General features: G+C 39.4%; 1 protein-coding gene across 1 annotated transcript; it reads left to right on the forward strand.

The window, feature by feature from the left end:
• The first annotated feature begins 550 nt into the window (after positions 1 to 550).
• LOC133155112 (centrosomal protein of 164 kDa-like) lies at positions 551 to 23,626 on the forward strand. The gene is made up of 28 exons (XM_061280136.1): positions 551 to 712; positions 1,075 to 1,152; positions 1,335 to 1,446; positions 4,178 to 4,391; positions 4,612 to 4,776; positions 5,712 to 5,822; positions 5,930 to 6,010; positions 6,235 to 6,333; positions 10,540 to 11,373; positions 11,875 to 11,928; positions 12,409 to 12,533; positions 12,838 to 13,479; positions 14,304 to 14,435; positions 14,698 to 14,884; positions 15,006 to 15,080; positions 15,153 to 15,275; positions 16,421 to 16,564; positions 17,211 to 17,294; positions 17,367 to 17,435; positions 17,500 to 17,759; positions 17,870 to 18,028; positions 19,940 to 20,084; positions 20,168 to 20,272; positions 20,979 to 21,081; positions 21,181 to 21,510; positions 21,597 to 21,663; positions 21,767 to 21,868; positions 22,786 to 23,626. Exons 2-28 carry the CDS (start codon positions 1,080 to 1,082, stop codon positions 22,880 to 22,882), a joined length of 4,692 nt encoding a protein of 1,563 aa, XP_061136120.1. The 5' UTR covers positions 551 to 712; positions 1,075 to 1,079; the 3' UTR covers positions 22,883 to 23,626.
• Positions 23,627 to 26,575: the final 2,949 nt, after the last annotated feature.

Here is a 26,575-nt window from a genome sequence, read left to right on the forward strand (position 1 = left end):
GTCTTGCCTTTCTGAAACGCTGCTTCTAAGGTACTTTGGTACCTTAGCCTCCCTCGGTGTGGCTGCAGGGTTTTCCGTCGCTGCCTTAGTGTCTGCGGCACGTTTCAACTGCAGCTCTTCATGAACCGTGGGGTGAATTTTGCTTAAATGTTTTGTCAAGTTTGTGGTGTTGCCACAATATTTAATTGTTTTGTGACATATTTCACATTTTGCCTCGTTGTTATTAAGTAAAATATAATATCCCCAAACCAGACTTCTCTTGCGTTCGGACTGGGCCGCCGCCGTGGCCATGCTTGTTTGTGTTTGTTTGGATTGGAACGGGGGGCGGAGGAGGAGGGCTTGGCTTGTGAGAAAAGGGGGCGGGAGCAGAGCAGAGCAGGACACGCCGGTGCAGCAGGCGGAAGGAAAAGTAGTGCTAGCACGAGTGCAAGTCGTCAAATTGGAGCAGAAAAAAAATGAGGAAAAATATAATTAAATAATTGTAAGTATCGATATTTTAACTAGGGAGATCGATACTCAAAAATGAGCAGCCTGGATCGATATATCGATATTTTGGTATCGATCCGCCCATCCCTACAGGAAACCAGGGAAGCGTCCTTGGTGATGTTCCTATTTGTATAAGCTTCTCTTTTTGCATCTTTAGCAGAAACAATGCCCGCGTTACTGAGCTGACAGAATCTGGAAAGGCAAAGGGAAGTCGGACAGTTTGAAGGTGAGCTGATATACAATCTACAACTTTTCTTTTTTTGATCTGCTTAGCTTTACGTTGCTAAATGGCGCCTAGCTTACTTAGTTCAGTGTATGTATTTGTAGCCGCTTTTCATTCTACGGATTAAGGCGCCGAAATCCTTGTACATAAATACATCAAAATATTACCCTTAAATTTTATTTACAAGTTGAGCTCGGGGACATGTTTTTACGCTAATGTATTTGAAACTTACCGCGTCTTAGAAGGAATTTCTACCGGAGTCAAATTCCTTGTTAGGCATGCTCAAACTTACCAAATAAAAGCTTGATTGATTGATTGATGGATTGATTGATTGATTGATTGATTGATTGATGTCTTACCTGCAGTAATCATGAGTGCGCCTACCGGAAAACAGCTTATCCTTGAGGAGGACTTTGATGAAAACTATATTCCATCTGACCAAGGTAAACAGAATGTTGTTTTATCATGGTTACTCCTCTGATAGATGCCATAATACTCAAACATTGGAAATAAATACAAAAAATATGTATTTATTGGTCAAAAGCCCACAGTTTCATATCATTAAGAGCTTCTTTGGTTTTAACATCTACTCATTCTTAATGTGTTGTTTTCCCCATATTATCAGAGATCAGAGAGTATGCAAAGGAGATAGGCATTGATCTTGAGAATGAGAAGGAACTCATGTGGCTGGCCAGGGAGGGAATTGTTGCCCCTCTTCCACCGGAGTGGAATCCTTGGTAAGTCAGGGGATGTACTACAGTCAACTTTCTATGAGATTTTACATTGGTAAAGTTCTATCTCAAAGGGTAAATGTATGTTTTATACAAGCATAACTTGGTGCAACTAAAGCTGATATTAATATCATTTTTATCTTTAATTTTCAGTTAACACAATTTCAAGTCACTTTATATAAACTGTATGTACTGCCATCTTAATTTAGCTTTGGGTTCAAGTCACTTCATTTCCTATTTTTGTCTTAACACTAACCAGCTACAACATTTTGAGATACATGATCAGGTTAGGTAAATGGGATCCCCAAGTTTTCAGAACTGTAGTCATTAGTGTAATATAGTGCAGTTCTACACTAATGCAATACATGATGTGTTTAATAAATAATTCTCTGACAGATTGCGATTAGCCGATGACCAGTCCAAGGTGTAACTCACCTCTGTTTTATTTTTGTATATGACCAGTGGCACTGAAAATGTGGTTCCCTCACCTAACCTCAGTACACGCAGAGTGGCTTGAGTTCCCATTTAATGACTGTATAAATATGTGCCCAGTGATTGACAACCCAAAGAGTAGTCTGCCTTTCACCGCAGCTCCAGCTTGTTGCGACTCTGATAAGGGATGTAGAGAATTGATGGATGGATTAAAGTTGTGTCCAATCAGTATAATTTTAATGACCTGCCTAGACTGAAATCAAATTTAATTGATGCAACACAAAGATAATTCTTCAAAATTTGCATCATCCCTCCACCGTAAACTTGGTGTTATCTACAGACACAATTTTGTCTTCCCACCCCTTGAATTGATTTGAAATTAAATTAACTTGACAACCAGTATTATAAATTTGATTCCATCCAAATTAAATAACTTTTTTTTTTTTTATTACTATGGTTATCTTCTGTGAGTTTTGCCTGCCACAGTGGCCTGCACGCTCTTTTTGGTTCAGGTTTTAACACTGATTCCAAAGCATTATAAAGACAATCCGATAAGATCCAAGATGTTTGCCTCACGTTATAAGTGTGCGACTGAATTTAAGCAGAAATAAATTAACATTTTGAACAGGCATCTCCTTTGCTTTGACTCATTAAGTCATTAATTTCATTCTTCATAGTCCCTTTTTTCCATAATTCGATTAAGTAAATCTTCATAATCATTACGCAGAGCAAACTTATCCTTTATTTATTTACAATTCTTTAGAGCTATTTGTGCACTTAAAAAGTAACCACATCGAGACTGTGATTCCACTCATCACTGCAAATTATCCATCCATCCATTTTCTGTACCACTTGTGCCCACGGGGGTCACAGGCGTGCTGGAGCCAATCCCAGCAGTCATCAGTGGACACCTTGAACCATCCGCACTCGTACTCACACCTAGGGGCAATTTGGAGGGCTCAGTCAGCCTACCATGTATGTTTTTTGGAATGTGGGAGGAAACCGGAGTGCCCGGAGAAAACCCACGCAGGCACGGGGAGAATATGCAAACTTCACACGGGGAGGGCCGGAGATGGTATCGAACCCACACCGTCTGAACTGTGAGGCGGATGTGCTAACCAGTGCTAACCAGTATCACCATGCCGCCGCTCCAAATTAATTGGATGGATAATGTGGCATATGGTGAAGGACTGGCTGTTCTTGACATCCGAGAGTGGTGGTGCTCGTGCAGGTTGATGTTTCTTTACCATCTGCAGGGAGATGTCAACAGCAGGCCTTCAACAAGCTACTTATGACAGTATTCTTAGTTCTACTTATTGTTGTAGATAGAATTTTGAGAGTAAATTCATATTTCTATCTATATATTTATATTTCAATTGATATTATTTCAGATATTCCCTATATTTTTGACTGGCGTAGAGTTAACTGAAACAGCTGACTTCATTCCCTGCTGACTTCTGCCCTGTTTAATTTATGTTCACAACAAAAGTAGGGATGGGTGAGTACCGATATCAGGTATCGGTATTGTCAAAGTCAAAGTCAAAGTCTGCTTTATTGTCAACATCTTCACATGCCGAGACACACAAAGACATCGAAATTACGTTTTCCCTATCCCACGGTGACAAGACATATTACACGATAGACACACAAGTAAACAACGCAATATAAAAAACAAGAAGGCACAAACAATAAATAAGAGTAACAATAAATAATAAATAAATAGATAACACAACGAATAAAAGCCAGTGTGCATACAGACAGTAAAAGTACAGGACGCTACGCAGAACGGGGAAGCAAGTTCAGGATCCTGACTGCCTGGAGTATGAAGCTGTTTGAGAGTCTGGTGACCATACCAGCCGTATTTCACAGTATCGGTACTCGTGATGTTGGCCGATACGAGTATCGGCCGCCCTATTGTGGTTGTTTTGCGATCAGGAACTAGGAGTTAGAATTTAGAAGAATAGAAAATTGCAATTTGCGAAAGAGAAAGGCTATACTTTTATCCATCACATTTTTGGAAGGAAATTTCATAAATCAAAAGTACCAATGGTATTGGTACCTGTAAATAAAATCAATTTGTTTAATTTCCTGGTCATTATTAGATTTATATGTGTCCCAACCAGGAATATATTGATACATTTAAAAGACAAAAGTTCAAATTTGGCGACGCATGCCACTGTCAAAGTTGACGTTATTACTACACCACAGATTTGGTTTTGAATAACCAAAAAAGTTGATTACTGTAGATAAGATAACTCATTGTTACGTATGTCATTTTTGTGCCAACTCGTGATCCCCCTTGCAGCCAAGATGTCACAGGAGACATCTACTATTTCAACTTCTCCTCTGGTGAGTCTACTTGGGATCACCCCTGTGACGAGCACTACCGCCGCCTCGTCATCCAAGAACGTGAACGCCTGCAGAGCGCTGCTGCTCCTGGGGCTACAGGGTCCAAGAAGAAGAAGAAAGAAAAAAAGGAGAAAAAAGATAAAAAGAAGAAAGATTCAGACAAAAGTGGAGTGAGTGGTTCTCCAATTTTCAGAAGAACAGAATAGCATACATTGAATATTGTTAGGTAATAGGTTTTACCTTCGATCTTCAAGATACAAAGAGAGAAAATAAATCAAACCAATCAAAAGTTTTGGGAGGAAAACTATCATTTCCAAAAACAAAGTGATTACATTTGCTGTATACATGTGAAAACGTCTGACTTTGGTGTTGTTGCTTTCTATCTTGAAGGGCCTAAGTTCAACATTGGGGTCTTTGCCACCTCCACGAGGAAGCCTGGTTTCTCTCGGTGGTCTTGATCCTCCTGTCCTCGGCCCAATCTCTGGATCTGCTTTCCCACGGCCTCTCGGGTCCGGGGGGTTGGAATCCCTCAAAACATCTCCTCGGCCTCTTGGGGTAATCTGTGATTAATTAATTATAGGATGGAGGTGTATTCAAAACTACACTGGAACCTCCAAATGTAATTGGCTCAAAGGTTTTACAATTTTGAGTTCAGCCAAATGTTTACAGATGAGTGAAAGAGGAAAATACGTAAGATGATAATCAGATATAAATGGAATTCACTACAATGTAGGAAAGAAACTGAGCAAATGAGCAATACAAATATTATCTACGGCAATGTAGCAGTGACAAACACAAACTGGGTTTTATCCGCCTGGCGAAACGTGAGGAGAACAAAATATTAGCTACCTTCAAAAACACTTGCAATTGTTTGGAGCTTACTGAGAGAGTTAAGTTAAAAATTAAAGTCCCAATGATTGTCACACACACATCTGGGTGTGGTGAAATTTGTCCTCTGCATTTAACCCATCCCCGTGTGATTTTGATCCATCAACCGGGGGGAGAGGGCAGCAGTGAGCAGCAGCGGTGCCGCGCTTGGGAATCAATTGGTTATCTAACCCCCAATTCCAACCCTTGATTTTTATAGTCTTTGGTATGACCTGGCCGGGGTTTGAACCCACAACCTTCCAGTCTCAGGGTGGACAATCTACCACTAGGCCACTGAGGGGTGTTACCTTTGTGTTAGTTGGCATAGGCTCCAGCTCCTTGCCACACCAAATGGGTAGTGCAACAGAAAACGGACGGATCAATGAATACTACACATAGGATCGTGGAGATTGCATTGATGTTACAACTGGAGCCCTTGACAATTATTATTATTATTATCAGTAGTAGTTGTAGTAGTAGTAGTAGTTATGTTGTAGTAGTAAAGAAAATGAAAAGTACTCTATACTTTGTATTTTGAATTGTAGTTTCTGTCATGCACATGCGTGTTTATCTAAAGACAGTGAAGTGAGGACAGTGCTAATTTTGATTTCCTCCCTTGTCAGGCACTCCGTAACAGTGGTGCTGCAAGTGTTTTAAGTTCCAAAAAGGAAGAAAAAGTTTATCTTACCATGCCTGGGTTTGATGATGATGATGATGAAGTCTTGGAAAATGAGGTGCAGTACATCTATTAAGAAATTAGCTAAAAGGCAGTTGGGGCAAAACATCGACAATTGCAGTTGGTTCTTTGATGATGTGATGTTTGTTGTTTTTTTTCTCCAAGTCAAGTCAGCGGTCTTCAGACCGGCAACTGATGAACCTCCACCTGAATCTGGATGACCTCAGAGGGGGCATAATATATGAGGTACACAGAACACTAAAAAAAATATTTTTAATGCCTCATTGGAATTTCTTTTTAATGGTGTAGTTGATTTGTTTGATTTAGTTCCCTTTTTACATCTTACTTTAGGACCATGTTTCTTAAGATGCGCGTGTGTGTGTGTTTGTGTGTGTGCGTGCGTGTGCGCGTGCGTGTTTGCATGTTTGCGTGTGTGTGTTTGTGTTTACATGCACGCGGGTGTTGGTCAGGACAGTGACGGTAGTGCAGCAGCACGAGTAGAGGAAAGGACTGAACCAGAAATGCAGGACATATCTGGAGGCCAGAGTTCTGAACCACCATCTCGACAGGTATGCTCATAACACATACATAAATACAAAGGTGTTGGTCTCTTTTTTTTTTTTGCGATTGTTCTTCATTTTTCATTTAAAACGAAACATTTTTGTATGTGTTCATTTTAGTGATGGCTTGATATTTTTAGACGTTATATACGCTTTAGTCATAGCTAATATTTCCTCAATCAAGCAAAGCAATGACAAACTACTCATACAGCGTTAAGAATATTGAGATAGCAAAATTTCTATATGGATATAAAATCTACCCTATCATCTCCATGGGAATTTAATTTAACAAACTACTCATACAGAGGTAAGAATATTGAGATAGCAAAATTTCTATATGGATATAAAATCTACCGTAACATCTCCATGGGAATTTAATTTGACATTCTCTGAACCTTTCAATGCACATGTCTGCTTGTTCAATATTTCAGTACTTTTTACAGTACCGTATTTTCCGCACTATTAGACGCACCTAAAAACTTATATTTTACAAAAAAAAACACAGTGCGCCTTATAATGCAGAGCGCCTTATATATGGATCAATTGATGAATTTGTTGATCCATACTGGTTGTACACAGTGGTCTGCCAAAATGTTTCAGTACGTTTTAGTACGACTAGTAAATTACAAGGTCGCATCGCTTCCCAACATTACGGCAACTGTAGTCAGGGGGCGTCACCGAATAGCTGTTGTACCCGCGAGGCTATTTCATTTCAAAATAGGCTTCTCCGTTAATGTTTCGTTGGTTATTGGCTAGTGGATGCATACCGCAACCCTAGTCAACCTCAGTTTGTTGCAGCATAGCTTCTATTTTATGCGCCTCATAATCCGGTGCGCCTTATATATGGACAACGTTTTAAAATGGGCCGTTCATTGAATGTGCGCCTTATAATCCGGTGCGCCTAATAGTGCGAAAAATACGGTACTTGCTGTTCTCTCACAAGGAGCTAAATGTCAAGATATAGAACAGGTGCTTGATCTATGAATCAGTATTAGAAGTGGTATTCAGGTGTTTTCAGCAGGTGGCAACAGAGAAGCGTCACAGAAAGGCATAGAAGTGGATGTCATGGGGTGGGAGGGGTTCGAGGGGGCCTATTTAAAGAAAAAAAGAAGCTCCCTTTTAGAGGACAGAAATCTGTGCAAGAAGTACTGAAACACTGAACAGAGTTTTAAAGTTTGTAGTGCATTTTAGGTTTATCCTAAAATTTCTACCAAAAGCCGACTATATCTAAATTTTTGGGTAAAGTGGAGGTTTGACAAGTTTTCTTCCCCCCCATGACTGCACCACACACTATTCAAAGACGCTCATCTATACACAGTGCTTATTAAATTTATTAGACGATCTCCCAATATAAGGTTTATGCCATCGCCTGTTCTAAATTAGCAGCATTGGAAATTAAATTAAATGCTCATGCTGTAAATGCTCATGCATGTATGTAGAAACCTTTAAAAGAAAACATATGTACTATAATGCAAAAAGTAATTACCGTATTTTCCGGACTATAAGGTGCACCTAAAATTTCAAATTTTCTCAAAAGCCGACAGTGCGCCATAAAGTCCGGTGCACCATATATATGGACCAAGTTCCGGCTCGCGGAAATTATCTAAATTTAAACTGGCCCAAAGCAATGTGTCATAAAATCAATCATAAGTGGCCCGCTAAAGACTATGAATCATTAATCAAAAAGACTATGGATCATTATTTTGTGATTATAAAGTAATTTGTTGCGTCTGAAGTTGAAATAAAAAAGATAAAATGGGGAATGATTTGATTTGGATTAAAAAATCTGACATGATGCAACCTGGCCTGTTTACTGCAGTCACAAACACCAATATCAACCTTCTTATTCATACAACAATAACAACAATAAAACAAACTTAATACACCTAATAAAAAAAATCATTCAACTTTCATAAAATTGTTAATTTGTTATTATTTTAATCTAAATTTTTTGGTAGTGACAGTGGTAATTGACAACAGATTCTCATTTGCAATATCAACCTATCTGCAAAGGATATAGTAAAGGATATAGTGGCATATTTACAAGTTCATTCACAATGGTAATGGTTCGTGGAATGTCGGTGCGGATGGTTGGTCGGCCCCTATACAGGACTCTCTCAGAAAATTAATGCATTAATGGTGCGCTTTATAATCCAGTGCACTTTACGTATATATGGACACAATTTTAAAATGGGCCATTTATTGAAGGTGCGCCTTATAGTCCGGTGCGCTTTATAGTCCGGAAAAAAACGGTAGTTATTATCCAGGAATGTTCGAAGTTAGTATTTTACAAAACACGGGAACTTATTAAAGTGATTTATTAATGCATTAAATAATAGTTATTCACATTTCTGAATAGAAAAAAAACATTTTTTGTATTTGAGTGCTGTGCTTGCTTAATATCTGACTACTTGTATAAGAATTACAAAAGGTGAATCTGTCTTTGTAAATCAAGAGCTCACTGAAACTGAGGCGCTTCATGATATTAGTTGGTGTCTTCAATGAGATGTGCACTTTATTGAGTTCTCGATGCTTAAACTAGGATGCATATTTTGAGATTACATCTAGAATAGTTTAATTGTCAGAAAGCGCCACTGCTTGCTGTTCCAGCTGACTTTGGTCAACACTCAAAGCATCAGTTGTCTCTGTTTCTAGTTTTGATAAAATTGCTATTGTCTTTGTGACAAGTGCTCACTACCTCTTCACCATTCTCTAATTTAATCATATTTCCATTTTATCCTCCTTTGTATCTTTCTTTCATCTTTCTCTCTCTGTATCTTTTGTGAAATTTGCACCATGACCCAGGATGTGTTTGAGTAGCTTCTGTGCTGCTGGGATCTATCCTATGGGCATGGCTGCCACTGTACCTTCCTCTTTGTCCTACTCTCTACCTACTGTCACTGCTACTGTTTTGCCATCTGAATTCCGACAGCATGGTCATCCTCGTGTTTTTGTTATTTATAGTTCATATTAAATTAGACCCATTACAAATTAGAGAATCACACTATGCGGACCTGTGCGCACTGCAGGATCCTCGTGGTTTATAAACATTAGTACCTATAAGCCCCAAGGTTTTTCACCTAGTTTAGCCGCCTAATGGCTTTAACCAGAACACTGCTTGTTTGAGGATTTTCCCTATCCTGGGTGCATCAGGTTCTTGTCAATTTTCTGCTTCTACTCACTAAAATCATTAATTGCATTGTGGAACAAAATTTATGATGACTTAAGTTCAATGTTTTTTTTTAAATTTTTTTTTAATTTGGGGTGTGGAATCCATTTTCTTTTCTTAAAATTTTCTCTTTCACGTCGAGTTTTAGAGCTGTAGGCTCATCATTTTCTTAAAAACTATGAGATAAATGTCTATGTACGTATGTAAATAAAACACTAAGATAGGATAGTTACAAGGTTTCAATCCCCCCAACAAAGAAGGATAAAATAAAATAGAACTTAGAATGATATGCCCATGGCTGCGAGGTTAAGATAAAAGACAGTCCTCTTAATTCCTACTACACTAGCTTTCTTTTTGCAGATCTTGATAGTACAGAGCAGACCTATTGGGTGCTGTGCATGTCTCAACTGTGACTGTACAAACAAGCTGCTATGTATTTGGAGATAATTCCATTTGAAATAAACTGACAAGTCTTACTTTAGTTCATCAATAGAATTTTGCTTATCTGGTAAGATGTGGAGAAAAAAACTTGATGTGCTTAAAAAATGACCGCTATTTTGGAATCGTCATAGAAATTTTGAAATCGTCATGCCAATTTTGAGAGTGAGGATTTCCCCCTATATCATTTTCCTAATGACAGATTTATATTGAGAGTTTGAAAAACCATGACAGTGATTTTTTTTTATTGCTAGTTTCCATTTAAATTTAGGATTAATTTTGTTTTTAATGGGCGCGGCACATATGTATACACCAATGCGCTCAACAGACCAAGCGTTCCCTTACACAATATGTAACATGGTTTTAATCACATGCATGCGTCTTTATTTGCCATGTTCTGTATTTTCCATGCTGGTGACTGTTTGTCATCTAATGTTTCTTTCAAAACACCATCAGCCGGTCCTGCATGTTATTTGTCAAAATTATCACTCCCACTATCTTTGCATGCATGTTAAAATGATCTGACTTGTGTTTGTCTGCCTGCTTCCCCTCACTACCCCTTCCTACTTTTCTCTTCCTTGTGTCTGTTTGGAATGGATGGACTCAAGGACTCTTTGAGGGGCCGCCGCTTATCCCCTCTGGCAGCTCGAAACCATCTCAATGAGACTGTGATCGAAGGAGAGCCTTTTGAGGAGACTGAGGACAAAAAAAAGACCCAAAATAAATATGAGGAAGCAGATGAGAAAAGTAGAGACAATGAGGGGGGAGGTCATGGCACTCCAGAAACTGAGCATAAGCCATCCAGTGATTATGAAAGTGAAAAGAAAGACAAAAGTGATGGTGGAGGAATAGATTTTTTACTAGATGAGGAAAATTTGGACAAGGTCGGAGACAAAGATGACAGACCCAAGACAGTCCAGCATGATGACAAGGAGACAATAGAATGTGCAGAAGTAATGGACAAAGATGTGCAGAAGAAAGAGAATGGCAATAATATTGTTGAAGACTCCCAAAGAAATGACACAGATGTGAAGGAAACTGATTATGAGGGAGTCGTGCATAAGAGTACCACAGATAATGAAGGTGGACATGATGGAATAGAGGAAGAGGATGGTGAAAGTCATGGTGATTTGGAGCGATGCTCCCTGAGTCAGAGAAAATTGTCAGATGATGATGAGGAGGTTTTGGAGAGTTGTGTAGCTAGTGATCAGGGAGAAACGCAGGGGGAGAGAAAAGAGTTGAAAGATGAATTAGACGCCCAAAAAGCTCAATCAGCATATCCGAATGAAGAAGAGGAGGCCATTGAGATGTTTGAGATGGCAACAATTCAATCTGCGCAGCGCGGCAAGGAAACAAGACTTGACGTCCTTACAGTGTCTCACCAAAAGAGGAAACCTGGCAAGATGGAGAGCGTGAATAATATATCCCTCCTTCCTGCAGAGGTAGGGTTTGCTTTTAAATCTCTGCGTGCTGTGTGCTCACATGACATGTTGCTAGATTATCTTTCCATGCGGGGCCAGTCCCCAAAACCCAACCTCAGTCTTAAGGAGCACGAGCAGATAATAACGATGCAGGCTATTCATGTTTTGCGTCTTCTTATTTTAATGTGTGATATATTGGTCAGAGACACCTTTCCAACCAAATCCTTGGTCATTTAAGTTGTCTTATTTTTCTGCACGCATGCTCACTTTGTTTTGGCAACACTGGTTCGTTTGCACAACATAAGCATAGCATTTGCAGCTTTAATACGTGGGAGCGATATGGCTTCTCTAAACACTGTTTTGTGATTTTGTGCGTGCGTCTGCGCGCGTGTGTGTGCGTGCGCGCGCGTTTATCAAAGGTGCGCACATGCGCATTTGATAAAAGCAGCAAATCCATGTGTCCATATCCAAAGTTCTTTTATCGTCAATTAGGTGATCGCATGTGTGTGCGTGTGATTGCAGCACTCTGATTCCAGCGATGTCATTAAGCAGGGTTCATCCTCCATAAATGTGAAGGTATTGTGATTATGCAGTGTGACTTTATCTAGCCTTCACTTGAATGATTTTTTGTGTGTGTCTGTGTCTGTCTCTGAACAAAATATATCGCTCCCCCAAACGTTTAACAGTTCACTCTCTACAGAAATTTGTGCTGCAATTGAGGGACAATTGGTCAATAAAACTTTGTTAAAGTAATACATCTCTGTGGTCATGCTACAGTATATCAGATGTGGCGTAAACCGTGACTCCCGACTAATTTTTATCGGTCATGTCTGCTCAGTGTGAATGTGCGCTCACAATTGGAAAGCAGCACAAGACAAAACTAGATTTTCTCTATATCTGTAGAAAAGGTACAATGAATGAGGGCTGGGAAATATTTTCTTAGTCATGGTTTGCTTACATTTGAATTTTGTTTTGCACATACTATTACTATAGCAAAGATTTAGGCCAGTGGTTCTGGACAACTTGTTTGATAAGGTATTCTTTTGTCTCACCTAGATGTCTGAAAAGGTTTTGGACTTTTCTGATCTGTCTGGCTCTGTGAGTCCATTGGAGGATAATGATGATGAAGAAGTAAAAAAAGATGAGATGGATAAGTACATAAAGGGCGAGACTGCCAAGAGGTTAGTTGCTTCCATGCTGTTTATATCGAGTAAACGAATGTTTATGGTGAAATTGTTTCTACAGAATAGACTCCAGACACAAACACCTTGTGTTTCTAATGCACTGCCACTCATTTTTCCTGTACATTTGAACCAGGCGTAATAAAACTCATAGATGGACTACACTCATTTTTAAAACTGATAAATGAATGAAAATCATATTTTCTGTTCTCAGAGTAGTGACTATTAAAATGAATGAATATTGTCATGAAGGACTCCAGAGGCATTTTAATGAATTGACATTCAAAATGTGCTTTCTCCAAAGGCGTTTGCAGCTTGCAGTCAAAGACAAAGCTGCATCTCCAAAAGTAGAAAGACTCGTGCTCCACCAATCAAGTGTTGGGAGCCAACAAATAGCAACTGGTCTCAGCTCAGGTGTGAATCTACCCAGGCCTGAAACGTCTAGAGGTCGACTCTCCAGAACTTCCAATGCCCAAATCAATGAAGGAGAAGCTGCCTCACAGAATTATGTGAGCCCATTGGAGAAAGAAAACTTTGGAATCTGGAAAAATGAGAAGAAGACAGACCGGGAAGAAGGAAATGAGTGGAGGAATACTGAAAAGGAAAAGAGTCTAAACGAGAGGACCAGCGAGCTTGACAGGAAGCGTGGCAATGTCGTTTCGGGAGTGGAGAACCGCAATGAGCAAATAATGGGGGAGAAGAAAAGTAGATCGTTTAATCTTCAGGAGACGATGAGCAGAGAGGAAGAAGAGGAGAAGGAACGTTTGAAAAGAGAGAAGGAGATGAGAATCTCTCTCTTCATGGAGGAAATAAAGAGAGAGGAGGAGGCAGAGAAGGTCCAATTATTGCAGAAGAAGGAACAAAGAAATGATCTCCTCCAAGAGGAGCTGAGAAGCAAAGAACAGGAGGAGATAAAGCTAACAGAAGAGAGTGAAGAAAAACTCAGGTACTATCGTAATCACGCTCAATTTGTCGATGTTTTTTATCAGCACTTTGTACTTTGAAACCTTATGTTTTGTTTAGAATCATCTCCTTTTCAATCAAATGATATATGTGAGAAATCCAATACAAAAAGGATAAAGAAGCTAACAAATTCAACAGATCATCACCATGAACTTTTTTATCTCTGAGGAGCCAACAAATTATGGTCCTATAGCCAGGATACTATGATTTGTTATTTTCCAGTCTCACAATTCTATTAATTATCAATGATACTGAACCAATGGGAAGCACAGTGGGGCACTGGTTAGCACGTCCGCCTCACAGTTCAGAGGGTACGGGTTCGATTCCACCTCCGGCCCTCCCTGTGTGGAGTTTGCATGTTCTCCCAGTGCCTGCGTGGGTTTTCTCCAGGTCCACCCATTTCCTCCCACATCCCAAAAACATGCATGATAGGCCATGCCGATTAAGTCCGAGTGCGATGGTTGTTCGGTTCTGTGTGCCCCACGATTGGCTGGCAACCAATTCAGGGTGTCCCCCGCCTACTGCCCGATGACAGCTGGGATAGACTCCAGCACGCCCACGACCCCCTGGGGACAAGCGGTACAGATAATGGATGGATGGACTAAAAAACAATATCATTTCCATGTCACTTTTCACCGTTTTAAAATATTTCTTGTTTTAGCAAGAACCGCATTCATTTTGAGTGGTATCTAATCCAATAGGTGTAAGGTCATCATAATGTGTCATTTGCATGTTAGTACCAAATAACATTTACTGTTGAAAAAAACCTGAGAAGTTTTGTTTCTTTTGTTTTTTCTGCCTTGTCAGGACTCTAAAACAGCATCTTCTGTCCAAGAGAAAAGAAGAGGAGGTAAGGTTGAACATGGAGTCTGACCGGATCCTGGAGGCACTAAAAGAATCTGCTTTGAAGGAGAGAGAGAGGCAGCTTCACGAGCTCAGGTCAGAGTAACAAAGGTGCACGGGAGCACTTGCTGCATGAAATTATTTTTATAATTCAAAAACACAAATCGTTGCTTGCTTTAATTGCCTGAATGTTCATGTGGATTTAATAATACTTATATTAATACTGATACAAACATTGAATGATTTATTTGTCCAAATTGTAAACATAATAGATGAGTACGATGACTGGTCACATGAAAGGAATGTACTAAGCTTTAATTGATACAATGTTGATGTGTAGCTATATTTCTGTGTTCAGGGAGGAGAGTGAAGCTATGCTGAAAGACTTGCGTATCACACTTGAAGAAGAAAAGGCAGCAGAACGTAACAAGTTGGAGGCTCAGAATAACTTGGAGATTGAGCGTCTGAAGGCGGAGTCAGACGGGAAGCTGCGAGCAGAAAAAAAGAAACTCCAAGAAGAGAAACTAAGCTCTTTTAAACAGGAGGTAGTTGATCATTTTTTATAATTTTATTTTGTTTATTAAAACCCCCCAGCAATAAGCATGTTAACGAGACACAACATCTTCATGGTAATTTTTTTACTGTCTGTTTGTTGTGTGCTTAAAGGTTATTGGTACTGAGAGCAGGAGGGAGCTGATTGGTCCACGTCCTGAAGAGCAGCTTGCAAAGTACCACAGAGAGGTACTCTATTGGAAGTACTTTGCAAATTCACTATGATAAAGCTTTCATTCGACCCTACCTTTCCTTGTGCAGCTGTCTGATTTGCTAGTGGAAGTGCGGGAAGAAGTGCAGCGTGACCATGAAAAGAAACTGGAAGCGCTGAGGGAGGAGCACAAGAAAGAGCTGAACAAGATCAGAGAGAAACAACTGGAGGAGGTCAGTTGTTTTTTCTGCTATTTCTGCTCTCATTGTGCTGAGAAAGATGTCTATCTAAAGCCATCTATAATTTCAGCAAGCCGACATTCACATAATTAGATGGAGAAACAACACTTCTAACAAAATCACAAGCAATAAGTATTGTGTACTGAATTTTTGATCGTCAAGCAGGCAAACAATTTCATTTCGAAGGGCTTTTTGATTCATGTTTGTTTTCATAACTTCATGTCTGTTGTGTTTTTAACATGCCTACTTATGACTTAGCCCTTCCTCCTATTGCAAAACAAATGCGAGAATATGACCTCCCCCTTACTCCCTAAAAGTGTTTATAATTGCCTACCTCATAATTTAAACAGGAAATGAAACAATGATCATAAAACAGTTTGATGTTTCAGACTCGTCAACATTACCCTAAAAAATAAATGACTCTCAAATTACTGGAATTAAAAAAACAAAACGTGTTTAAAATAACATGCAGCAGTCATTCCATAATGTCAATTAACAGCCGATGCCCAATTAGGGCTGCTCAATTAATTGAATTTTAAACATTATTACGATTTTGGCTCTACACAATCGCAAAATTCATATAATCGAGGAAAAATTATTATTTGCTGTTTCTGTTTTGAGAGTGTAGAGAATGGAGACCGAGGACATATTTAACAGGAACGTTTCTCTTTTAAAACATGTTCAATAAATGCTGTTCGAAACATGTCCAATAAATGCTGTTTCAATTTCAAAAACATAATCATATAAATAATTGTGATTTTAACATTGAACAAAATAATTCTGATGATGATTTTATACACAATCGAGCAGCCCTATGCTTAATTTAGCTTTTTCCCGAGATACAAAGATTTTTCTCTCAATCTAGTATCACTTCAGTTTACAGTACTTTGTTGTACCCGGACCCGGCTTTTGGGCCCATCTTGTGGCATTTCAGGGCATTTCAGAATGCCGAGAGTTGAGTTTGTCAAAAATGATGTGAGGATAGGTTCCACAGAAAAAATGCAAACATTGCATGGATCATTTTTTCCAGCTCAAAATGAGATAACCGACTTAAATATAGGATTAATCCTTTTTTTTTTTTTCTTTTTTTTAAAAGAATTTTGTATTGTATTTGATTTTTTTGTGTTTATTTGTTACAGGAAAGTGCCCAGAGGGATCGCTTGCTTTCTACTCTGCAGATTGACAGAGAGCATCTTCAGGCCTCACACGCTCATGAGCTGGAAAGACTCCACAAGCAACTTGACAGTGAAATAGAAAAGGCACAGCTGACACATTCACACAGGGTAAGATCAGTCAGACTCGTACATCGATATCCTGTACATGCAACCTGTCATATGGCTAAAGAAAATATTGGCCTTTTAACAAGAAGGCTGATAAAGAGTCAGGATATCAGAGTAAGCGATGGTTGGACTGATGTTTCATGCAAAATGTTCGTATTATAGGGGGCCATTGGTTGACAAGAGTTGCATTCCTGCTGCAACAAAGCACTGTAAATTTGTCTGCAAGTCGAGATGCTCCAGAGTTTATCACTAAACTATGATCAAGCAGTAATAAAGTGGTTATTACAGAAAATATATTAACATAAAACACTTGTATGCTGAAAATATGAAGCAATAAAATTATGGGAGTGAGAGTGCTTTCTTTTGCCACAAACGTAATCTTACTCCACTGGGCAAAATAGTTCACGGCCTGCTGTTTATAACTTTGAAATGTTTTATCTCGGTACCAAGCACCTCTTGAAATGAATCCAATTGCCTGGAAGAATTCAAGTGGACAATACATTTTCACACTATGAGTGAATGGTGCATAAACAACACCCTGCCCCCTGTAAATTTATCTTACTTTTGGTACAATGTAAGATGATTAAAAACTGCGGGAATACACATTCCAAAGTCATGAAGGACATGGTACTTTTGATTCTTTCTGCAGGAGTCAGAACTACAGGATCTGATCAGTCAGTTGGACCTGAGAGCAAAAAAGCTGAAGAGAGAGGAAGAAATTCTTCATAGCAAGGTACAATTTGTTCATGAACTCACCAGATCACAGCTAAAACTATTTGGACTAACAATGTACGTATCTTCCTAGACTGAAGGTGTTAACAGGAAGAGGAAGATGCTTGGTGAAGAGGAGGAGGATCTTGACAAACGGATAGGGGTGGGGTGTTTTGTGCTAAAGAAGGTTACCTACGTATTAATAAAAACTTAATTTGTATGTTCAGGTCTTACACCAAGTGACAATGGAGAGAGATCAGCTGAAGCTGGCGCTAGGGAGAATGAAGGAGGAGCAAGTTCAAGCTCGAGAACTCCTCCGCGTGGTGCGGGAGGAGAAGAATGAGGCCCGGCGGGAGGAGGAGAGGTCAAAGGAGGAGAGAGACAAAGTCAGGGAGGAAAGCAGGAGGGTGAAGGAGGACAAAGAGCAACTGGAGTGTAAAGTGGCTCTGCTGGAAGAACGATGCGACCGGCTCAGTCGCAGAGTCAGGTATGCTGAAATGTTCACAGATGTAATTATGACATTGAAAATGAAGTTGGTACTACATTGCAACTTGGATTTTAAAAACATAATCAATTTCCTCTGCGTTGGATTTGTAGTGAGTTGGAATTAGGTGAAGGAGGAAATTCCTCCAGACAAAAGGACAAATATAAGGTGACGTCGCCCTCCTGTGGCCAACGAGACTCATCACTAAATCTGGATGATCTGGACGAACAGTTTCCATCCTCAGTACATGACAGTAAAAACACCATCCTGGAGTAAGTACAGTTCAGCCTTTGTGTTATTGTAACATACTGATTTACTCATCCAGTCTAAAAATGTATTCCAGAATTTACATTTACACTGACTGAAAGTGATGGCACAATGAGGTTTCGATTTGCAAACAAGTACTATATGCCATCTTGATACTCCCCTGAAAATTTTGTTGGTTATTATGAACATGCTTTTGATTTATATACAGTAATCCCTCGCTACATCGCGGTTCGTTTATCGCGGTTTCACTACATCGCGTTTTTTTTCCCCAAATTAAAAAACAAAATTAAAAGTTATAATAAAACTTCAAAATTGAGGAATTATGGCACAAAACTTGCCCACACGCCAGCAGAAGCCAAGCAGTGCCCACACAATTGCAGTGCGTACACTTGTACCTTATTATAAAAACAATTATAATAATAAGAGTTCTTAAAACATATTTACAGTGTTGCACCTTGTTATAGAAAAATTGTTAGAATAATAAGAGTTCTAAAAACATATTTACAGTATGTACACTTGTACTTTGTTATAAAAATTATAATAAAAGTTGTTCTAAAAACATATTTACAGTATGTGTTAAGAATTCCCCATATTATTTATGTTATTCAGCCGTGCTTTGATTTGAGGTAGGGTGATACATTTTGAAGGGCGTTTTCAGGCCGTTTTTCCAAAACTTCCTGTTTTACGTTCATGTACATATGTCGGTTACAGTGGTACAGGAGTCATTGACTATGTAAGTGGGTCTCCTAACAAGAGAAATGACCGATCACATGTGTCTAACCTTTCGGACAATGTATAGTATTGCTCCAAATGTTCGTTCAAATTCCTTTAGAGCAAACTCGAGGCCCAGGGGCCAGATATGGCCCGCCACATCATTTTATAAGGCCCGCAAAGACAAATTGTGCATCAAATTCGTGTGTCATGACTAGAATTGCAAATTGTCTTCACTTTTAATGATATCTTTTTTTTAGATATTTGACCAGTTTTTACTCGTCTGATTTGAAAACAAGTTATTTGTCAGTTTGTTTTGTAGCTTTTACTGTATATAATATGAGGTGCTCATACATTTATTTGGGTTGACAGTCATAATGGCCCTCTGAAAGAAGCTATGACTACAATGTGGCCTGCAAAAAAAAAAAAAAAAGAGTTTGACACCCCTGCTTTAGAGGTCCGTTTTCATGTTAGCACGATCGCGAATTAGCATCTTTCCGCTAACTCGTTAGCCTGCCCAGTATTCCTTGTTAACATGTTACACGCACACATGTATAATATTTATATTTTCAATATTTATACAAAATGTTCTGTGTTATTTATGCTATTAATGTATTATTTACATGTTTGAAACAATTATTTAATGTTCTAATAATAAAATATGCACTTAAATGGTTTCATATACATTTATTGACACAAAAAAATGTACAGATAGAAATAAAAATGTACAGATCAGAGGGTGACCGTACTTCGCGGATTTCACTTATCGCGGGTGGTTTTTGGAACCGATTATCCGCGATAAACGAGGGATTACTGTACCTTTAAATGAATGCTGAAATTTCTTTTCTCATTTTCAATCTTTTCATCAAATATTTTTAGTGCACAGAAAAAACAAAAAAGAAATGGGCCTCATTGTTCCAACTATTTAGAAGGGCATTTTGTGCATTGCTGGTGATTTTTAAAATCATAATCCTTGCATCCCTATTTTTTTTTAATATGACTGAAATCCAATATATTAAAATATGTGATTCCATGCAACAAAAAAAGGCATTCTAATTAATGGTCGATTGATATCACAATTTGCTCATTTATGACATTCAGTTCAATTAAATATACTTTATGCATATATATTAGATCGCGGGGCAATCTAAGATCCAAGTAATATAATCCAAACCAATGATGCAGTTTCACACGGCTCTGTTCAGATTTGGCGGATTCAACTCCTCACATTGTGGATCCATTGACAAGACCAAAATCTTCCTGGAGAAGGAAAGCAGCCGACTATTGCAGAGACAGAATCTGCATGTCGCTCACAGCAACTCCACTCATCAATCCAACATGGAAGGAAAGGTGCAGTAACTCTGCAGATGTTATCTATATTTCTTGTTGCATGTTTAATGAACTGTCTTATTGCATTTTCTGTCTCTTGTCAGGAGGCTGGAAGTTTCTCTGAGCTCCAGCAGACGGTTAAGAATGGAAATGCTCTCAATCGTAGGAAAGAACAACTGAAGCAGCTTGATACTTCCATTGCTGACGAGGTTAGCATTGAGCATACGATCACATCCAGTCTGCCAAGGGAGCTCCCCTGACAGTCCAGGCCTATATATATGGCAACATAACTAAAACTAAATCATCTTTTTACCCATAGTCAACCTGTATCTCTGGGTTAAAAAAAAAAAAAAAGATATGCTAATGGTACTCAGCATAATTTTCAAGTTATGAACAAAAAATGAATGTTTTTAAGCAAACCCCCCAATGAAAACAGTATTTAAAAAAAATAAAAATGTATTTTGAGTATTTTATGTTTTATTTTATGCAGCATTGTTTCAGCACATTTTATAGGAAATCAAAAGCTATCAGTTTGTCAAAAACAAATAAAAGATGGAACTTGACCTGTCAAGATGTTTTTGATTGAAATGGTTTTTGGTTTCAGTAAATACGATGTCCTACTGCTGCAAATTCAACAAATAAAAATGTCAGTTCTTTTCTACCTATTAAATGTCTATGATCATTTGGAAGAGAGTATTTTGAAAACAGATATGTTATCATTGGATGGTTTGTTTAAAAAACACATTCAAATTATTCTCTAACAGTTGATGACTTAAATTATACTGAGTGCCATTTGTTGTGTTGCATGGTAGTTGAATGATAAATAATCCTGATAAAAGATAATGCAGATGTTCCTTACTGTGTGCAGTACTGTGTTCTTGCTAAATATGTTCTCCTTCTTGATTCCCTTTACAGTCATTCCTTCAAGATGCATTCCTCTTGGCTGGAGAGAGGAAGGTCACATTTGATGTGACAGATTCGGACCTCAGCAGCACTGTTGACCCACCCGATGAGACAGGTGACAAACATTGCCCTTATGCCCAAGAGGAAACAATTTTGTATTTTGACTACATTTTCCTTCCTCATCCCATCTGTTGTCCTGGCTGTCACTTATCAGGATGTGGCTTGACATTCTTGGCCAAAGTGCAAGAGTCCCAACATCAGATCTCAGGCCAGCTCAACACTGTTTTAGGTGCTCTGGGCTCATTAGCCCAGAAGCAGAGCAATGCATCTCTCCCAGCCTTCCCTGCAGCCCTGTCTCATTCCACTCCCAGCACAAGATCTTTAACCACTCCAGGCCCAACCCCTTTTGGCCAACCTAACCCACTTTGGCTGTCGTCAACCCAAAGCGGCCCCGGACCGACAGTCTACCCGGATAGCTGCATCAAAAGTGGACTGAGAACTGCTGAGGATCTCACACTCCGCAGATGGAGAGAGATATTTCCCGGTATGCTCAGTTGAACAATTTATAACTTGATCTGGGTAGTGATCATTCTTGTTCAGCTGTTGTCATTGTTTTTTTTTGTTCCTCAGAAGCAGCAGCACTCAACACCAGCACCCTGAAGACATCCACATCACCCCTATCCTATACTCCTGCTAGGTAGTCTTTGCCTTTAATTGCAGTATTTTCTAGAATTCCTTTCATTCATGACAAATGTATTTCCACTAGTACTCAACACCCGATGTTTTGTGTTTCCCCATAGCCTGCAAGTTCAAAAGTCAGTGAAAGTGGATGGCCGTAAACTGCAGAACCTGATTGAAAGCAACAAGAGATGGCTGGAAATGCGAAAGAAAGACAACAGCATGTATCCTATCATCACACATTATTCCACAATGACTTGCTATTTTTGCTTATGGCCTTTTCTTTCTTGTAATGTTGGACACTATGTAAGAAATAGAGGTACAGCAGGAGTCCATTTCTGTACCTAAGTTACACTACAGGAACTCTTGTCAATTTTTCAAAAACCTGAAAAATCTGATAAATCATCACCAAAGTGGATGTGGATGATTGAAAATGGATTGGTAAATGATAGCCTTCTGCATGCCAATTTAACCTAATTGCAACAGATATCTCTCAAAATAAGCTCAGAATTGGAAATGAGTAAATAAACACAGCTATGACTAAACTTTTTGGAAATGTAAATTCTGTGTTTAAATGTTTTGACCAAATTCACACCAGATATTGAAACACACATAATTTTAAGCCCTGGTTGTCATTAGTTGTTAATGTTCTGTACGCTCTTTTTCCATTGTCTGTTCACTCCCAAACTTTTGATCTTACATTCCTTTATGAAGATGTACAACTTACAAAGTATTGAAATGCACCCATAAAAACATAGACAGTACTCCAACATTTTAAAAAAATGAGGACGGGGGGATACAATAAACACGTTTATCTACAAAATATAAACACTCATGATACTCACATAATCAGTTTCCCCTTTCCAAAGGCTAAAGGTGTAGCTGCTGCCACCAAGCATGGTCCTTAGCCATTTATCTTGAATAATAATCCTTTCCAATAAATTTCAATAAATCATGACACAAATAGCAATAAGATGCTTATACAAAACTCACCTGTGTGGAGCCAAACTGTTCCAACATGATGAAGGATACCGGTAGATCCATCTAACTGCATTACCAAGGAGCTGAACAGGACAAGTTTTCAAAAAAGAAGGAACAGATTGTTGTGTAAACTGTTTGTGTCCTTAACTGAGCGCCTCAGACCTCTCTTCACCCGCTATCAGGCTTCATCCTCCCAGAGCAATCTCGTCCAGCTTGGCCTGGATGACAAGGATCGGATCAGAGTCTGCCACTACTGATGACACAACACACTGTGGAGTCCTGCTGGGCTCTGTTCCCTGAAAAATTTGGAGAACAAATGTCCACACGACTGTAATGACTCTGACTTTTCACACTAGTGATTCAGTTCTTTAAAGGATTTGTTTACTCTGTGAAGTTTAACTATTGGTGCTATAGGGAGGAGACAGCCCACATTGAGGTCTCACTGGCCGATGTCCCATTCTCAACTACAGTAGACTGGATTTTGCTCAGGTGATGTCCATGATAAGGCGCACATTTATTTATTGTTATTCAAGTAAGGATGACCTTGTACAGTAGCTACTGTTGTGTCTGTCCCATTATTCAGTTCGGTTTACATTGGAGGCAAAACCCCTGTGCTGGACACAGGATTTCGTATTTTCCAGAGATGTCCTTTAATTTTTCTAGTAAAAATCACACATAATGTGATATAAAAGTGATCTAAGGGGGACCCGAAGGTCCTCTGTTTTATCAACTCCACTGTCAAAATGAGTAAGCCCTAATTTCTATCATCTGTAACGCACTACACTCTGTTTTCCGTGGTTTTTTTTTATTGTTCTTGATGTTTGATCGTATTTCTGTCTTTGCTAATGGTTTCGTGAAATACTTTTATACGTCAGTTTTATCTACTTGTCTCTAAATCCCAAGTGAGTGTTAAGATGCAGACAATTCAGCTTATCAGTAGTTATGAGCTTTGTGCATTTATATTTTTGTATTAAATGTTTCAATAAGTTGTTTTTCTACAACTAGTATATTTTCTGTCAATATTTTAAATTTGTAATTGCTGCAGGTACACAGCAAGTAAAATATCCATCCATCCATTTTCCGAACCGCTTAGTCCCCACGGGGGTCACGGGAGTGCTGGAGCCTATCCCAGCTGTCATCGGGCAATAGGCGGGGGACACCCTGAACCGGTTGCCAGCCAATCGCAGGGCACACAGAGACAAACAACCATTTGCACTCGCACTCACACCTAGGGACAATTTGGAGTCTTCAATCGGCCTACCAAGCATGTTTTTGGGATGTGGGAGGAAACCGGAGTGCCCGGAGAAAACCCACGTGGGCCCGGGGATAACATGCAAACTCCACACAGGGAGGGCCGGAGGTAGAATCAAACCCGCACCCTCCTAACTGTGAGGCGGACGTGCTACCCAGTGCGCCACCGAGCCACCCGTGATTAAAATATTGTACACTAAATAATTATGCTGTGAGGCTGTCATTATACAGGTGCAAAGCATATTGTATTAAAAGTCAAGTTTATTTGTATAGCCCTAAATCACAAGCAGTCTCAAAGGGCTTCACATAGACAGAAATTGACAATTATTCTCAAAGCATCCCCTGATCTTAAGCTCCCAAAAGGGCAAGGAAAAACTTAAAAACCCCTACCGGGGGAAAATGAGAAACCTTGAGAAGGGACCACAGATGGAAGGATCCCCCTTTCAGGATCACCAGGTTGAAATGGATGCACAAATGATACAACATGAAAATCAATGAAATAAAAAGTCGATGTGCATGTTAAAAGGTCACATTGACAGTTTTATTCCAAAATTCATTTCAAAATCGGCTTTCATTTTGGTGCATCTCGTAGTGACATTAGAGATCAGTTTGTGTGTTGTTGGTTTTTTACTATTGCCATTGGTGCTGAGAGAAAGCAATAGAGCAAGGATATCCAAACATTTGTGTGGTGGGCAAACCACTGAGCTTCATGTTGCTTTAATTTTTCATGGTATTCATGTCACCTTGTCAGATTGCATGTCTGGTAGTGCCTCTTGATATTGAATTCCTTGAACACAGTTTTGTATTTCAGTTGAAAGTGACAGCAAAAATAGATTACCGTATTTTCAGCCCTATAAGGCGCACCTAAAAACCTAAATTTTTATCAAAAGTCAACAGTGCGCCTTATAGTCCGGTGCGCCTTATATATGGATCAAGTGATGAATTTGTTGATCCATACTGGTTGTACACAGTGCTCTGCCAAAATGTTTTAGTACGTTTTAGTACGACTAGTAAATTACAAGGTTGCATCGCTTCCCAACGTTACGGTAACTGTAGTCAGGGGGCGTCACCGAATAGCTGTTGTACCCGCGAGGCTATTTCATTTCAAAATAGGCTGCTCCGTTAATGTTTCGAGTAAATCTACGGATCGATATGGAAGGGAAACATAGGTAAGTAGTACCAATGTGTTAGATCGAACTTTAGTCAGTTCTGATCATTTTATAGGAGATCGTTTGAGAAACGCGATTGTTTACACTTTGCTGAGGCTCATGGGAGATTGCGAGCTGAGGGTCATGGGTCTTTGCGGATGGCTAATGCTATAACGATAGCTGCTATACGCGCGAGGCTATTTCATGTCAAAATAGGCTGCTCTGTTAATGTTTCGAGTAAATCTGCGGATTGATATGGAAGGGAAACATAGGTAAGTAGTACCAATGCGTTAGATCGAACTTTAGTCAGTTCTGATCATTTTATAGGAGATCGTTTGAGAAACGCGATTGTTTACACTTTGCTGAGGCTCATGGGAGATTGCGAGCTGAGGGTCATGGGTTTTTGCGGATGGCTAATGCTATAACGATAGCTGCTATACGTGCGAGGCTATTTCATGGCAAAATAGGCTGCTCTGTTCATGTTTCGAGTAAATCTACGGATCGATATGGAAAGGAAACATAGGTAAGTAGTACCAATGTGTTAGATCGAACTTTAGTCAGTTCTGATCATTTTATAGGAGATCGTTTGAGAAACGCGATTGTTTACACTTTGCTGAGGCTCATGGGAGATTGCGAGCTGAGGGTCATGGGTTTTTGCGGATGGCTAATGCTATAACGATAGCTGCTATACGTGCGAGGCTATTTCATGGCAAAATAGGCTGCTCTGTTCATGTTTCGAGTAAATCTACGGATCGATATGGAAGTGAAACATAGGTAAGTAGTACCAATGCGTTAGATTGAACTTTAGTCAGTTCCAATCATTTTATAGGAGATCGTTTGAGAAACGCGATTGTTTACAGAGGGCTCGTTGGTTATTGGCTAGTGGGTGCATACCGCAACCCTAGTCAACCTCAGTTTGTTGCAGTAAAGCTTCTATTTTATGCGCATTATAGTCCGGTGCGCCTTATATATGGACAAAGTTTTAAAATGGGGCGTTCATTGAAGGTGCGCCTTATACCCCGGTGGGCCTAATAGGGCGGAAAATACGGTAATATATTCTGTATTTCTTTTTCGAATGAATCTGCCGATTAATCGGCAATCTTTATTTTTCTCTTTCAAACATTGGCATTGGAATCAGTCGAAAAAATTCAGTGAGTGGACCTTCTGTTGCACAATAACTGTTTGGAGTTTGAATTCCCCACCGTGCTTCCGCGACGCCTCGTCATCACGCTTTCTGATTGGCTGCACATCACTGTCAACCGGCTGCGTGCTCTTTTGTCCGAGAGGGACACCACACAAAAAGTCGGGCCAGAAAAATCTAACGTGTTGAATATCATCAATTTGACGTCCTACCAAGCCGCCGGGACCAGTTTGAGGACACCACACACGGCATGATTATATGCTAAGATTATCCTTGGAGCCATTACTAAATTCAGGGCTGAATTACAATTGTTGGGAAGGAACATTCAAGGCTAAATTCAGGCCTATAATCTTGCTGTGTGAACCAAGCTTACCTTTACAGGCTATATTTCTCTCTGTATGGGAGTTGTA

This window comes from Syngnathus typhle, linkage group LG6, assembly GCF_033458585.1.
Source record: "Syngnathus typhle isolate RoL2023-S1 ecotype Sweden linkage group LG6, RoL_Styp_1.0, whole genome shotgun sequence".
Classification (NCBI taxonomy): Eukaryota; Metazoa; Chordata; class Actinopteri; order Syngnathiformes; family Syngnathidae; genus Syngnathus; species Syngnathus typhle.

What these genes read in the sequence shown, in the direction of transcription:
- LOC133155112 (XM_061280136.1), top strand. Translation starts at nt 1,080, where the DNA reads ATGAGTGCGCCTACCGGAAAACAGCTTATCCTTGAGGAGGACTTTGAT. An exon ending in CTGAACCACCATCTCGACAG is followed by an intron (nt 6,334 to 10,539) that starts GTATGCTCATAA and finishes GATGGACTCAAG; the next exon opens with GACTCTTTGAGGGGCCGCCG. An exon ending in AATCCAACATGGAAGGAAAG is followed by an intron (nt 20,085 to 20,167) that starts GTGCAGTAACTC and finishes GTCTCTTGTCAG; the next exon opens with GAGGCTGGAAGTTTCTCTGA.